The sequence below is a fragment of the Mobula hypostoma genome, chromosome 12 (assembly GCF_963921235.1).
Source record: "Mobula hypostoma chromosome 12, sMobHyp1.1, whole genome shotgun sequence".
NCBI classification, from domain to species: Eukaryota; Metazoa; Chordata; class Chondrichthyes; order Myliobatiformes; family Myliobatidae; genus Mobula; species Mobula hypostoma.
In genome coordinates, this window is record NC_086108.1 from 55,996,582 (window position 1) to 56,012,416 (window position 15,835).

The 15,835-nt window shown below is 39.3% G+C and overlaps 1 protein-coding gene across 9 annotated transcripts in view; it reads left to right on the forward strand.

Annotated features, from left to right (window-relative positions):
* Positions 1-15,835, forward strand: part of sgip1a (SH3GL interacting endocytic adaptor 1a) — a 265,636-nt gene that overhangs the window by 20,057 nt on the left and 229,744 nt on the right. For 3 of the 9 annotated variants that reach the window (XM_063064167.1, XM_063064174.1, XM_063064175.1), the window contains exon 1: positions 13,962-14,304. In XM_063064167.1, coding sequence (XP_062920237.1) covers positions 14,295-14,304 — 10 coding nt within the window. In that variant the 5' untranslated portion in view covers positions 13,962-14,294. Of the gene's footprint in view, positions 1-13,478; positions 13,737-13,960; positions 14,305-15,835 lie in introns of those variants that run through there. The other 6 variants (XM_063064172.1, XM_063064168.1, XM_063064173.1 and 3 more) reach the window with 4 other exon arrangements.

Below are 15,835 nucleotides of genomic sequence, written 5' to 3' on the forward strand. Positions count from 1 at the left end.
AGAAGTTTTTGAGTGTGTTTGTTAACATGCAAAATCTCTTCAAACTCCTAATAAAGTATAGCCACTGTCTTGCCTTCTTTATAACTACATCGATATGTTGGGATCAGGTTAGATCCTCAGAGATCTTGACACCCAGGAACATGAAGCTCCTCACTCTCTCCACTTCTGATCCTTCTTTGAGGATTGGCATGTGTTCCTTCGTCTTACCTTTCCTGAAGCCCAAAATCAGCTCTTTCGTCGTACTGACGTTGAGTGCCAGGCTGTTGCTACGGCACCATTCCACTAGTTGGCTTATCTCACTCCTGTACGCCATCTCGTCACCACCTGAGATTCTACCAACAATGGTTGTATCGTCAGCAAATTTATAGATGGCATTTGAGCTATGCCTAGCGACACAGTCATGCGTATATAGAAAGTAGAGCAGAGGGCTAAGCACACACCCCTGAGGTGTGCCAGTGTTGATCATCAGCGAAGAGGAGATGTTATCACCAATCCACACAGATTGTGGTCTTCCAGTTAGGAAGTCGAGGATCCAATTGCAGAGGGAGGTACAAAGGCCCAGGTTCTGCAACTTCTCAATCAGGATTGTGGGAATGACGGCATTAAATGCTGAGCTATAACCGATGAACAGCATCCTGACATAGGTATTTGCATTGTCCAGGTGGTCTAAAGCCGTGTGGAGAGCCATGGAGATTGCGTCTGCTGTTGACCTATTGTGGCAATAGGTAAATTTCAATGGGTCCAGGTCCTTGCTGAGGCAGGAGTTCAGTCTAGTCATGACCAACCTCTCAAACTATTTCATCGCTGTCGATGTGAGTGCTACCGGGCGACAGTCATTGAGACAGCTCACATTATTCTTCTTAGGCACTGGTAAAACTGTTGCCTTTTTGAAGATAGTGGGAACTTCCGCCTGTAGCAGTGAGAGGTTAAAAATGTTCTTAATTACTGCCGCCAGTTGGTTGGCTCAGGCTTTCAGAACAATACCTAAAACTCAGAATACTTATTTTCCTCCCTGGGCACCTCAGTAAAATTTTGAAAATGTGAAGATGCTTCAAAAGAAAATGAAACCTCCTGTTAAGATGAATGATACCTTAAATGTTTGGCAAATCAAATGACATCGCCTACAAAGTAAGTTTCAAATCCATGTTGAACATTCATTACTAAAGGTGTGGAGTTCAGGATTTTAAAAGTAAAATGTACGTTGTGAAACATGAAAATTAAATTAAAGAAAAATAATCATGAATAAACTTGTAAATTTGCTAATAGAGGTAGATTAGATTCAGGCAAGAATTTTGGAGAATTTCTCTTCTCAAAATGTCAGTTATTTGGGCAGAATGGTGCCTGATCTATCAGTGGCTTTGCACACTATGTCTGGAAAAAGATGTTAGATGGATACGGATGATGGCAAGGGATGGGCATCTGTGTGTAAGTTGCGTGTATAAGAATCAAATGATGGACAAAGGAGAAATGTGCACGTTTTCCAGTTGAAGGCTTAAAAGTATGTTTTGTTTTAACATGCTGCATGTGGAATACATACATTTCTGTAAAGCCTACCAGGAGCAAGTTCCTAACACATATTTGCATGTAATGTGCTGCTTATTTCAAATCACAGATGCAAAAGTCTGATTTTGTACATACAACGCACATTATGTGCAATGTTGCATATGAAGCACACCTCTTGTCACTGGAAAAAGATCAGGAACAATGCTTCCCTTTGGCAACTGCTCTTTCAAATCGTGATGGAAGAGGAGAGGAAATGGGATGTTAGCAGAGTTGGTGGTGAAAAGGGACAACTCTAACAACATTCTTCATCCTTCTCTGAAAGTTGAGGCCCACAACATGTTTTCAAGCTAAAATAATGCAACTGTAATATTAATTGAGTATTGCACATCCACTATATGGCAGCAGCTTCCGTACATAAGTGTAAGATCCATGTTACAGTTCCAAGTATCTGAAGCAATTGGTTTGCATATACTGTAAAATACTATTGTGCAATGCATTACAACCCTGTGAGCTATGCAACAGAATTTCTATCACAAGGTTCCATTAAAATTAGCATAAGCATTAATATATGAGGGATAGGAAAAAGCTCTTGAGCTGTAGATCAGTTGGTCTGAATGTCTAACTAATTCTGTGCGAAAGCACATCTGTATATAAAACAAAAAAGAAGAATGTAGTTCTGAGGTACTTTGTATGAAAACCTAGATTCCCATTCTAACTTTCTGACAGCATGAGCAATTCCTTGCTTCATATTTGTAGCAGCATTATAGCATTTCCCTTGTAAGTTACACAGGATATAAGAAGTTTATAATCCAATTGCCAATTTATTTTGTCACTTCTGGTTTCCAATGTCCTCACCATCCTTGCACCTCATTTATTTTTTGTTGTGTTTATACTGTACCACTACTCCTTTTTCCAAACTATCCAAGTATGTTGTCCATACCTAGGCTCAACAAAACATAAAATTATCAAGGATTTCCTGCTTCTTTTTACATATTTGAAATGAAATATCATCACCCCAATACAGAGCTGGCAAAACTAAAAAAGAATTAACATATGTGAAATACAATCACAGCACAAGCCTGTAACAGTCTACTAAATTGTAGGTGTACAGATATTGATGTGGTTGCACTGGAGAAAAGGCACCATGACTGAAAAGGAAACAATGCAGAAGTCATGTGTGTGTGTGTGTGTGTGTGTTCGTTCGGATAGTTAGACAGAGGTATCTACTGTATTTAGGGTCAGTAGAAAGTATATGTCTTAACATTTGGTCCAAGAACCATTGAGAAAAAATGGTCGTTTGCAGAGGCATTCATATTCATCAGATGGTCCATTTGCAGGCCCACTGAACCAGTTGCTGATGGAAAATCGGCAGAAAATATTGGAGTAATATGCAAGTCCGCTGGAACATCTATAAAGCCAGTTGTAGCTGGAAATGGCAGAAAAGCAAGACATTCAAAGCTGCTACGTGGTTGACTGTGGTTAAGAAGGCACACAATTCATTGGCCCTCACCAAATGTAGGATTGAGTTTAGGAGCTGAGAGGTAATGTTTCAGCTATATAGGACCCTGGTCAGACCCCACTTGGAGCACTGTGCTCAGTTCTGGTCGCTTCACTAAGGGAAGGATGTGGAAACCATAGAAAGGGTGCAGAGGAGATTTACAAGGATATTGCCTGGATTGGGGAGCATGTCCTATGAGAATAGGTTGAGTGAACTCGGCCTTTTTTCCTTGGAGCGACGGAGGATGAGAGGTGACCTGGTAGAGGTGTATGAGGTGATGAGAGGCATTGATTGTGTGGATAGTCAGAGGCTTTTTCCCAGAACTGAAATGGCTAACATAAGAGGGCACAGTTTTAAGGTGCTTGGAAGTAGGTACAGAGGGGATGTCAGGAGTAAGTTTTTTATGCAGAGAGTGGTGAGTGCGTGGCATGGGCTGCTAGCAACGGTGGTGGAGGCGGATACAGTAGGGTCTTTTACGAGACTCCTGGATAGGTACATAGAGCTTAGAAAAATAGAGGGCTATGGGTAACCCTAGGTAATTTTGAAAGTAAGGATATGTTTGGCACAGCATTGTTTACCAAAGGGCATGTATTGTGCTATGGGCTTTCTATGTTACTGGGCCTATCTAGATGAATGTAGCAAGTCTTATCAGAATCAGAATCAGGTTTATTATCACAGGCATGTGTCAGGAAATTTGTTAATTTAGCAGCAGCAGTTCAATGCAATATATGATAATATAAAAAAATAAGGAAGTAAATTAATTAGAGTAAGTACATATATGTACATTAAATAGCTTGATTAAAAATAGTGCTAACAGAAATATTATTTAAAAAGTGGGGTAATGTTTATGGGTTCAATGTCCAATTAGGAATCGCATGGCAGAGGGGAAGAAGCCATTTCTGAATCGCTGAGTGTGTGCCTTCAGGCTTCTGTACCTCCTTCATTAATATGAATATATTAATGTCTCTTTCTGAAGTTGTCTAACACAGTCAAACCTGACAGAGGCAAGCAAGGGAAGCAATGGGTTACAAAATAATGTGAAGAAAATATTACAATTCTCAGAGCCCAACTCGCAAGTATTATCCAATAAAGTAAACAGAGGAGAAACAGAACGTTACGGAAATGATGGAGAGACGTTTCACTTGTGTTTTGTGCCAACTTGCTCAGCTCTATATTTGCAAACCAATACAGTAAATCAAAAATGCCCTCACCAAAACGGACAAAATAACATCTTGACCATATTATTTTCCTTCTGTGGATACCCAAACATGTCTCATATTCAAAATGGATCAACTGAACAGATGACCTTCTTCTTGTACCTTCATCCAAGTGGTAATGTACAGTCTTTTCTTCTTATACCTCATATTTCATTTGAATAGTATGATATAATGGCGGAGTTTTCATGGGACCAACAGCCTTAACAGTGATTACCTTTAAATTAGCCAACAGTGTTGCTACTCTCATTTGGAAGAAGCCACTCGCATTTTCTGGGTGTAGGTAGTTTCCTGGATGTGTACAGTTAATGTTCCCACACTCCTCATCTAACACGTCAACATCATTAATGTAATCTCAGTTCTAACTTCCCACGTCTTTAAAGCCTTGACTGTCCTGTCTTCAGTCTGTAACCATCTTGAAATTTGCAGGAGTTACAACACAAGCTAAAAGCCTTTAAAGCTGTGGTTTCCAAAGTGGCCAATATCAGCCCCTGGGGGTGGTGAAAGTTTCTAAGGAGCAATAACCGTAAAGGGGGCAGTGGTGCGGGGTGCTCGGTAGCAAAGCGGGAAAAATGGGAGATTACAGGTTTAATTTAAGAAATTAATTGCTTATCATAAGCATTTGATCCAATGTGACTCATAATTGATTACAATGATCATGTAAACATCTCATCTCTTGCTAACCTACCATTCTTTTAGACTTTGCTCGATGCGCATTATAGCTGTTGAAAAGAAAATTGACACTCCTGTATGTAGCACATCATGAGAAATCAAGATTGGAGAAATCATGTTATTTCTGGGCACGGTCAGCTCATTATTGCCATTTACCACTGTAGTACAGTGTTAGCTAGTATGATTCACATACTCTAACCACGTAGAGACACAATTGTTCTGAAATAGGGTATGGCATTCAATGGGGGCAAAGTTCAGAATCTGCTTTGTTGAATAGTCTTGAAATCATTTCTCTAGCCCATGGCCCAACTGAGATATCAGTGCCCCACTTTATGTACTTTAGGCAGAGGATCAGGTTTTGCTTGAGCTATTATGACGTCGTGGATGGTTTTTAAAGTAGGTATTCATAATGATCTGATTATTCATCTTGCACCATTCTACCCATTTCTCACCTCTTTCATTTCTTGCTCCAGTCTGAATTTTCCTATAGTATTTCCATCAGCACCTTGTCCTACTTTCACGTTTAGATCTCCAAAAAGTCCCGGTGATAGCCCAGAAATCAAATTGACTTTCTTACTATAAACCAAAGATTTAGAAACTCAATGACTTAATGCAAAGCATATCCAGGTGCAGACTGTAATAGTGACCATAACTCAGTAATATGTCAGTAATAAAGTAATACTTAAAAAACTAAAGAAGCAAAAACCTGAACAATCCCTCGACTACTCGCAATTAGTTAAAGAAGAAAACTTAAGACAAAAATTTACAATTGAAGTAAGGAATAGATTTCAAAGTCTAGAAATAGAATCTGTAGAAGATGATAACAATCATGTAGAAATAAAGTTACTAATTCATCAGGACCTGCTGCATTTCCTTTCTTCATCTTATTTATTGCATTACAAACTTCAGATTTTAAAATACTTGGACCTTCAATGTTCTTCTTAATTTCTGGTTTTTCGCTTCGATCGTCTTCAAACAATTCCTGAATATAATCAGTCCATCTGTTCATAATCTCATCTTTTTCCATGATAATAGTACCATCCTTTGCTTTCAAACATCCACCTGAAGAACAGAGGAGCTTTTTACCACTGATATTCTTGATTTGTTGATGTACCCTTTTTAGATTAGTATTACAATATTACAAAAAATAAGAGACATCTTGGGAATCAAAGTTGGCGGTGAAAACATTAATAATTTCAGATATGCAGATGACATGGTGTTAATTGCAAGTACGGAGGAAGAACTACAAAACTTAATTAATATAGTTGTTGAAAAAAGTGCAAAAATGGGTCTATCTATCAATCACAAAAAGACGGAATGTATGGTGATATCCAAAAAGAAGGAGAATCCTATCTGCAGGCTGAAAATAAACAGGAAAGACATAAAATAAGTACAGAACTTTTGCTACTTAGGAAGCTGGGTGACATCAGTTGGCAGGTGCGACATGGACATCAAAAGAGGAATAGGGATGGCAAAAGACACCCTTACGAGAATGAAGAATATACTGACCAATACTAAACTAGGCACGACAACCCACCTCAGAGTACTGAAGTGTTACATTTATCCAGTTATGTTATATGGATCAGAATGTTGGACAATATCTAGTAACATGAGGAAACAAATTGAAGCAACGGAGATGTGGTTTTTGAGGAGGATGCAAAGAATATCATGGATGAAATGAATATCTAATGAGGATGTCATGAACAGAGCAAACACAAAAAGAGAAATAATGTATGAGATCATGAAAAAGCAACGTAACTTCATTGGACATGTGATTAGGAAAGAGGAGTTAGAATGCACAGTAATTATGGGAAAGATTGAAGGGAAGAAAGCAAAAGGAAGGCAAAGACAAATGATGATGGAGACAGCAGTCAGAGAACTGGAAATGAATACCAATGATTTGATCGACTTGACCCGAAACAGGAGTGTGTGGGCCACGGCAGTCACAGCTCAGGCTGGGCCTGGCACCTGATGATGATTATGACATCAAAACTTTCACCTTTATTGATCACACTGTTTGAAATTGAACTTAATCTACAGGTAATTGTTCCTGGTTGTTAATCCATAACAAATCTGGTAAAAGCAGACCAAATGAAAACAAAGTGAAGACATTCTGGTGTGCAGTATCAGAAATACGGATTTATACCAGCATCAAGCAACCAACAGCAGCCAATGTGTTTGTTGTGTGAAAAGGGTTTCTCAAATGAGGCAATGAAACCATCCAGGCTCCTTGAACACTTGGAGAGAATACACTTTGAGAAAAACAAGCAAGAACTTGATTTATCTTCAGTTACTTTGTGAAAATGTTCAGAAATGCAAAACACTTCCAAACCTGTTTGCCAGCACTTCACAACAAAACAGTGATTATTTGTGTGCTTCATCCAACATTTCATTGCTCATTGCTGAATTTGGAAAGCCCCATACAATTGGAGAAGAACTGATTCTGCCAGCAGTAAGGGAGGTTCTGGGTACAGCTTTGCATCAGTCATCAGACCAAATAATTAAAGTGATTTTGCTCAGAGATAGCTCTGTTCAAAGACAAATAGATGAAATGTCTGAAAATGTGGACAACAGAATTTGTTCTGCAGTTGGATGAGTCAATTTTGCCAGTTAACAAATCTTTGCTTCTTGGTTATGCTCTCTTCATAAAAGATGAAAGCATTATTCAAGAGATGTTATTTGCAAGGGAAGTAGAAACAGATGCAAAGGGGGAATCAAAATTTTAGATTGTTGAGCAATCTTTCAAAGAGGAGGACATTCCACTCACCAACATTCTTGCTTGTGCAACCGACAGGGCATCATCAATGACATGACACCACCGTAGAATTATTACTTTCTTGAAAAAACACTGTCCCTACTGTTTGTCTCTCTCTCTTTCCCTCACAATCACGCCTTGCCTGCTGTCCATCTTCCTCTGGTGCTCCCCTCCCCCTTACTTTCTCCCACGTCTCCAGCTTTGTTTCCCTTTAGCCAATCTACTTCCTAGCTCTTAGCTCCATCCCTCCCCCTACTGTCTTCTCCTATCATTTTGGATCACCCCCTCCCCCTCCCTCTTTCAAATCTCTTACTATTTCTTCTTTCAATTAGTCTTGACGAAGGGTCTCGGCCCAAAACGTCGACTGTACCTCTTCCTATAGATGCTGCCTGGCCTGCTGTGTTCTACCAGCATTTTGTATGTGTTGCTTGAATTTCCAGCATCTGCAGATTTTCTCGTGTTTGCGTACCTAAAATATTTACTATCCAATGTGTAATTCATAGACAACATTTTGTTACCAAAAACCTAAGTGATTAGCTGCACAAATCATTAAATACTGTTATTACAGCGGTAGATAAAATCAAGTCCCATGCTCTCAATTCCTGACTGTTTTGAGAGTTTTGTATTGTGAATGATAAACAGTTTGAGCACTTGCTGTTGCACATAGAAGTCAGGTGGCTCTCAAAATGAAAATGGTGAGGAAATTTATGTGCCTTTTGAACCCATGATAAAATCTTTGAAAACTCAAATGCTTCATTCAGTAATCAACTCAAGAATGTTAGGTATGACATTGTTTCTTTGTCAGACTTATTGACGAAGTTTAATGAAATCAATCTTCTGCAAGGAAATGATTTGAAACTTACCAAAGTCAAATCAGTCGTCTCTGCATTTCTGTCCATGTTAACCCTATTTAAGTGCAGCATTGGCTGTCGCAATCTTTTCCAATTACGGAGCCTTTGAGTTGGAAGAGAAAGAAAGAATACTAGATGATGACCTTCAAGTCTACTGCGCCCACTTAAGTGAGCTGCATAACGACAAGTCAAAGGGATTTCAGGATCTTCTGTCAGTCCAAACTCCAGAGAAGGTAATAAATTGATTCCTGAACACTGAAGCTGAGGTTCAAAAAATCATATTAAGATTTTTGGTTGCTGATAGAAATCCCTGAAAGCTACTCTGCACTGTGGAAAAAGGTCACGATGTTCTTTATTGCCTTGCCAATATCATATTTAGTGGAACGCAGTTTCAGTGTAGTCACCCAACTTCTTTCAAAGCAATAAAGCAAACCATAAATTACTGAACATGGGGATCTGATCCTCCTTCTGTGTGATATTCAGCCTGATGTTAAGAAGTTGATATCACTGCACAAAGCCCATCCCTCTCATTGAAGTGAAAAAGCAACGAAGTAGTGAATGCTAATGTACGCTTGAAAATTGTTGATGAAAATTGCTTTTACTATAATTAAATAAATATTTTTATTTGTAGATATGAATAGATTTGAATAATTGTTGCAAATTCACTGCTTTGAATTTGTAGTTCCTGTTTTCTTTTGCTGTGTATCGTAAATCAAAATTCTTTATACTTGTTATGTACTCACCGGAAAGGGAGAGGGAAACACTGGGGATGTGGTTTAGGAGTCAAGAGGGCGATAACCCAAAAAATGTTTGGGAACAACTGCTTTAAAGCACTGACGTACACTTAGTGGCCATTTTATTAGGCACACCATACATCTGCTTGTTAATGTAAATATCGATTCATGTGGCAGCAACTCAATGCATAAAAGCATGCAGACATGGTCAAGAGGTTCAGTTGTTGTTCAGACCAAATATCAGAACAGGGAAGAAATGTGATCTAAGTGACTTGTTGGTGCCAGACAGGGTGGTTTCAGTATCTCAAAAACTGATGATCTCTTGGGATTTTCATGCACAATAGACTTGAATTTACAGATAATAGTGCGAAGAACAAAAAAAAACCACCAGTGAATGACGGTTCTATGGGCGAAAATGCTTTGTTAATGAGCAAGGTCAGAAGAGAATGGCCAGACTAGTTCAAGCTGACAGGAAGGCAATAGTAACTCAGATAACCACATGTTACAACAGTGGTGTGCAGAAGAGTATCTCTGAATGCACAAGGTATTGAACCTTGAAGTGGATGGGCTACAGCAGCAGAAGAGCACAGACATACACTGAGTGGTCACTTTATTATGGACAGGAGGTACCTAATGAGGTGGATGTCACTGAGTGTAGATGTCATTCATTTTGATACAAGAAAATATGGTTCCAACATTCTAAGTGCCAGCATCAAATTTGAATGGTTTTCATCAACAAGCTTCTCCACTCTCCATTCTCAGAACATAAACTTGGACATATCAAATCTGCTCTGTTATCATTCATTCTTAGAAGGTCAGAACTGCAGTCCTTTATTCTTCTTGTTTTCCTTTCCTGTGCTATCACTAGTTGTTTTTATTCAAAACTTCAAGGCTGTTTCTTCCCAGTGACAATGCCTGAATGATCTCAATTTCTCAATTTTTTTTAGCCCATCATTCTGTGGGCTTCGGTTCTTCATCCATCTTTCTCAAACTCAGATCAATTCTTCGAGATGTAACAGGTCACTTTCATCTATCCCAGATAGAGAAGTAATATGTTAACTCTCCTCCATTTCTCCGGAAATGCTATCACTCTCCTCATGAGGGTTCAGTAACCTAGCTTCTACCACGTTACATACAGCCTGATTTTACTGCACTGTGAAGAGATCAAAGTAAAATCGATGAAGGGCAGGGGCGTGGGGTTAAAATATAATCACTAGCAAATCCACCTACTCTCCCATATGGTAGGTTAGGTTAAATTTGGAATTGTGATGTCTGGCAATGTGATAAGGTGAAACATAAAAATCATTACAGCAGGGGTACGAGGGGATTCTAGGATGATTACACTGAATTGTACTTACTTCTGAATAGCAGTATGATGTTTTATGCTGTGTCTTGCCAGCAGTTCCACACAGAAATGTCAGTACAGTATTTGTCTTGTGTAAGTGGCAGCACATTTTAGAACTCTCACAAAAACAGGGCAGTCTTGATATGGGTGAGCTTTGCTGACAATTACCCTCTTGAACTCAGCTACTGGAGTCCAGGAAAGGAGCAGAATTAGATTGAGATACCCCAGCACCTATGCTGAGGAATCTATTCTCAAATTCTGCACCAAGATGTACAGTTAAACTGGAAATGTGGTGCTGCAGGGAAAAATAACTAGAGTAACTTAACAAAAATTATCTATGCAACACACACAAAATGCTGGTGAACACAGCAGGCCAGGCAGCATCTATAGGAAGAGGTACGGTCGCCGTTTCGGGCCGAGACCCTTCGTCAGGCTCCGCCCAAAATGCCGACTGTACCTCTTCCTATAGATGCTGCTTAGCCTGCTGCGTTCACCAGCATTTTGTGTGTGTTGCTTGAATTTCCAGCATCTGCAGATTTCCTCATGTTTGTGTTTTTAAAAATTATCTGTGTTTTATTTAATGCTTTTATAATTTATTGTTAAGCACTTTAAGTGATTAATTATTTTAAAGACATTTTACATAACTTTGGCTTTAGTTTATATTTCATTTGTAATAGTTTTTAAATATTTCTCAATATCAGATTCACACAGTACATTGAAAATATTGTAACACTAGTAACAGTAGATGATCTTATGGCCTCATAGAATACATCTCTCACTCTCTCTCTCTCTCCCTCCCTCCCTCCCTCTCTCTCTCTCTCTCTCTCTAGTGATCCGGGGGATTTAATAGTTACTATTAACCAACAACTGCACAGAAGTTTGTTCTGTGATCTTCTAAGTCTCTGCTCTTTTATTTTGATAAATCCTTACCTTGTCCTTCAACCCATAAAATTTAATAATGTATTTTTCTGCAATTAGTTTATATCAGCTTGCATTTGGCCAATTTATTAAATAGACTATATTCTCCTGAAGTCATATCTAATCATGTCACTATTAACTACACTCCATAATTTTTATAATGGTGTATGGCACAACGTTGTCCCAGATACCAAAGACCAAATAATATATATTGTAGGTGAGTGGGTCTCACTCTATGCTATTGAGTTTTATGATCAACAATTAGACAAACATTCCTACAGGGGAAGATAAAGTATTATACTCAACTGTTTTAAACCCTTTTCATCCACCTTGTGATTACTGGGATAATTCTACCTTCCTTAAACTCTTAAAACACTTTGCATTCTGTCTGGGTAGCCTGCAATCTGATGGCATGAACATCGATTTCTTCAACTTCCAGTAATGGCCTTCCCCACTCCCCTTCACCATTCCCCATCCCCTTTTCCCTCTCTCACCTTTTTTCTGTCTGCCCATCGCCTCCCTCTGGAGCTCCTCCCCCCTTTCCTTTCTTCCATGGCCTTCTGTTCTCCTATCGGACTCCCCCTTCTCCAGCCCTGTATCTCTTTCACCAATCAACTTCCCAGCTCTTGACTTCATCCCGCCCCTCCCACTTTCACCTATCACCTTGTGTTTCTCTCTCCCTTTCCCACCTTTTAAATCTACTCTTCACATTTTTTCTCCAGTCCTGCCGAAGGGTCTCGGCCCAAAAAGTCGACTGTACTCTTTTCCATAGATGCTGCCTGGCCTGCTGAGTTCCTGCAGCATTTTGAGTGTGTTTCTTTAAACTTCTAGTAATTTCCCCCCCCCCCCACTTTTTTTTTCCATCCTCAATTCTGGTTCCTCTCTCATCCTTTCTCATCTCCTTATCTGCCCATCACCTCATCTTGGTGCCCCTCCTCCTTCTTTTTCTTTCATGGTCTACTGTTCTCACCTATCAGGTTCCTTCTTTAGCCCTTTATCTCTTTCTCCTATCACCTCCCAGCTTATTACTTCATGTCCTCTCCCCACCCACCCACCTTTCCCCTCACATAGCCTCACCAACTTGTGCAACTTCTCCTCCTCCCCCCCCCCACCTTCTTATTCTGGCAATTTCCCCCTTGCATTCCAGTTCTGATGAAGGGTCTCAGCCTGAAATGCCGATAGGTTGTTCCCCTCTATGGCTGCTGTCTGACTTGCTGAGCTCCTCCAGCACTTTGTGTGTGTTACAAAGAGTTGAGAGCAGTACTGAGGATAAATTTGGTCCAGTGACCACAGGAAAACATGATGCAAATGAAGATACAAAGCCTAGTGAAATATTTGTACTGAGAAAGCCAGGTAGAGGGGAGGTTGACTGCATTCAGCACCTACCTTGCTGATCTAATTTGTAAATTAAATATATTATTTATACCTGCATTTCCTTAATTGAAAAGAGTTTTTGCCATTGCACAAGCTTAAAAATTTGCAAGGTTTCAGATAAGTGCATTTTAGAGAAAAACATTATCAATTTCAACACAAATTTGAACAAATGTTTTCAAAGGTTAGGTGGCAATGCAAACTGAATTATTATGGAAAAATGGAAGATGGAATGCTCCAAAAGATCTGTCTGTGTTTATTCAGTAGGAGACATATGTGTCAGTCAGCTGCCAATATTCCCTCTTTATGTACGTTCATGCATACACTCTAATTAATTCAGTTTCCCACTGTGTCCTACCATTATGAATTTTCCCACACACATTCCTGCTGCTTCTTGTGCTTATGCTGATTCCTTTGCCCCTTATATCGGGTTCCTTCATGGCACATTATTTTCAAGTTTTTCGCTAAGCAGTTTGGGAGGGTTTTTTTTCTCCATGATCCTTCTGGGGATAATTGTTTATGATGTGACGTCAGTGGGATTGATCTCTTTTCAATGGCACAGAGAGCGAGAGAGAGAGGGAGGGAGGGAGAGAGAGAAGGGGAGGAACAAGCAGAAATGTGCAGCAGCTTTCTGACAAAAGGACACAAGCATTAACTGGCTGATTAACACGAGAACAACACTATAGCTTAATTATTGATATTCAGCTTTGGGAATGATATAAATGCTGAAGGGAAGAGGCTTTTTACTTGCATATTTTTGGATGCTCAGCTGATAGTGAAGGCTTCTACATGCGTTCGACAGTGCTGATTGTTAATCTGATCTGATCTGCCTGGCTACCCAAGTAGGATTATAAAACGGTGAATTGTGTCACAAGGTATATGGACTGTGTGTAGTGTGTGTGTGTGTGTGTGTGTGTGTGTGTGTGTGTGTGTGTGTGTGTGTGTGTGTGTGTGTGTGTGTGTGTGTGTGTGCATGTGCGCGTGTGTGTGAGTATGTCTGTTTCTCTGTGTGTGTCTGTGTGTGCGCGTGCACATCTGTCTGTCTGCTGGATGTTTGTGTCGGTGTGTGCAAATCAGAGAAAGGTGGGGAGGTGGCTTTTTCCTGTGTTCCCAAAAGGTATTGTGTCAGTTGATGGCAACCATGTGATTAGCAACAGAGCAACAGCAATTGGCTGAACCTAGCAGTTGTGTAGAGCACAGCAAGCTTCCTCTCCCTGTCTTTTATCAGCATCATTCTGTGAACCTGCTGCTGACAGCATTTGTGGCATCCATGGCCTGTACACGCACCATTTCAGTTCCATCTTGGCATCCGCAATAACTAGGAGTTGATGCTGATCTTCATCCATTCCTGTTGAGTTCATATGTGATAACTGGCCGCTGCTTTCCTGTGTCTTTCAGGACCTTTGGAGATTAAGGAATGCAATTCTGCCACCATGATGGAAGGTAAGCTTCAATCCTATGTAATATTTTAAGCCTGCCTTGTGAATTAGCTGAGCAGAAGTAAGCAAACGAAGGGCTTTCATTCAAACAGACAATGCCACGAGAGATCATGCATTCATATTTCTAATTCATTCTGTGGCTATCCATTGCTTTCTATTGTGCTTTAGGCAGCAACTAAAAGCAAATGACCCTTATGGGTCCTTGAAACACTTGATGTCCTCCAGTTATCTTTTATGTACCCATTTCTGAGGGATTTTTATTGCCTATAAGGAAATTTAACAAGGTTGCTTTAGCAGTGACATCATTAAAGCTTCAAGATTATCGAGATTATTGTGGACAAATACACCTCTGGATGAAAATAACTGATGAATTATGATTAATTACAAAATGTACCTCTGATTTAAACAAAGAGCACAGTAGTTCCAAATTTAAGTACATCTTGCAATGCATTAGAAGTTGTGTAAGCACTTAATGTAGTGATACTTGCATTAAGGCATAGAACATTTGTATATTAGGAGTGGAGAAAATCAGCCTTGTGTGGCAATGATATAATTCATTGCATAAAATGAATTATCTGCAACCACTATATTTAGTCTGCCTACTGTCCAAAATTATACTTTTTATATTAATCTGAACTCTCTGACTATATTAATTTGAATGATGCAACCAATATGATTACTTTTTCATCAGTCATGCTCATTTTCAGCCTGATTTCTGTTAACCATGGCAACAGTGAATTAACAGAAATGAAGGTTCTCCAAACCTTTCGTTAGGACTGTTTGATTATTGGAAATTTAGTGGCCATGTCTGTGCGATGCATTGAGGGTTGGGGAGTTTTATTTGTGGATTGGTGCTGTGGTATGTTATAAACAGGAAATGAATATCTTCTGCAGCTCTTGGTAACTAGCTTCGTTCATTTTGTTCAGATTCAATATAAAGTAGCTTCTGATATCAATAGAAGCTGCAGTTTGATTTTCTGTCCAGTCTTTCGTTTTATGCAGGCAAATATTCAACATTTTACATGGATTTTTAAACATGAATTTTAAATTTCATCATTGGTAAAAATATCAAACATATTACTGGAAGAATAAGCATGTTTAAGTGAAGTTGATTAATAGAGCACTGGAAAATATGGACTGAGATTGCTCGCCACATTTTGAAATGAAATATTATTAATCTGACAAAACATTCTGGTCTTTTTGGAAATTGAACTTCTAAGGAGCCCTGAAGAAAATATCCTGTAGCATGTCAGACCAGGTGGTATCTCATTTGGCATAAGGCATCAGTTGCAAAGTGCTGGTTTATTTGAAGAGTTCTGTGTTACATTTACTATCTGCACTCTATGTAACCCATTCATTACTGTATTATGTGCTTTTCATTCAAATGGTTGAAAAGTATCAATACCCACTATCAATGGTTTGGTGAGGAAAATGGATTCATGCCACAGCTTTACTTTCTCTGCATAAAATTAAACTCAAAATAACTTTTAAAGGAAGAGTTGTGGGAGGGAAAATCTGAGCTTTCAATAGATGGT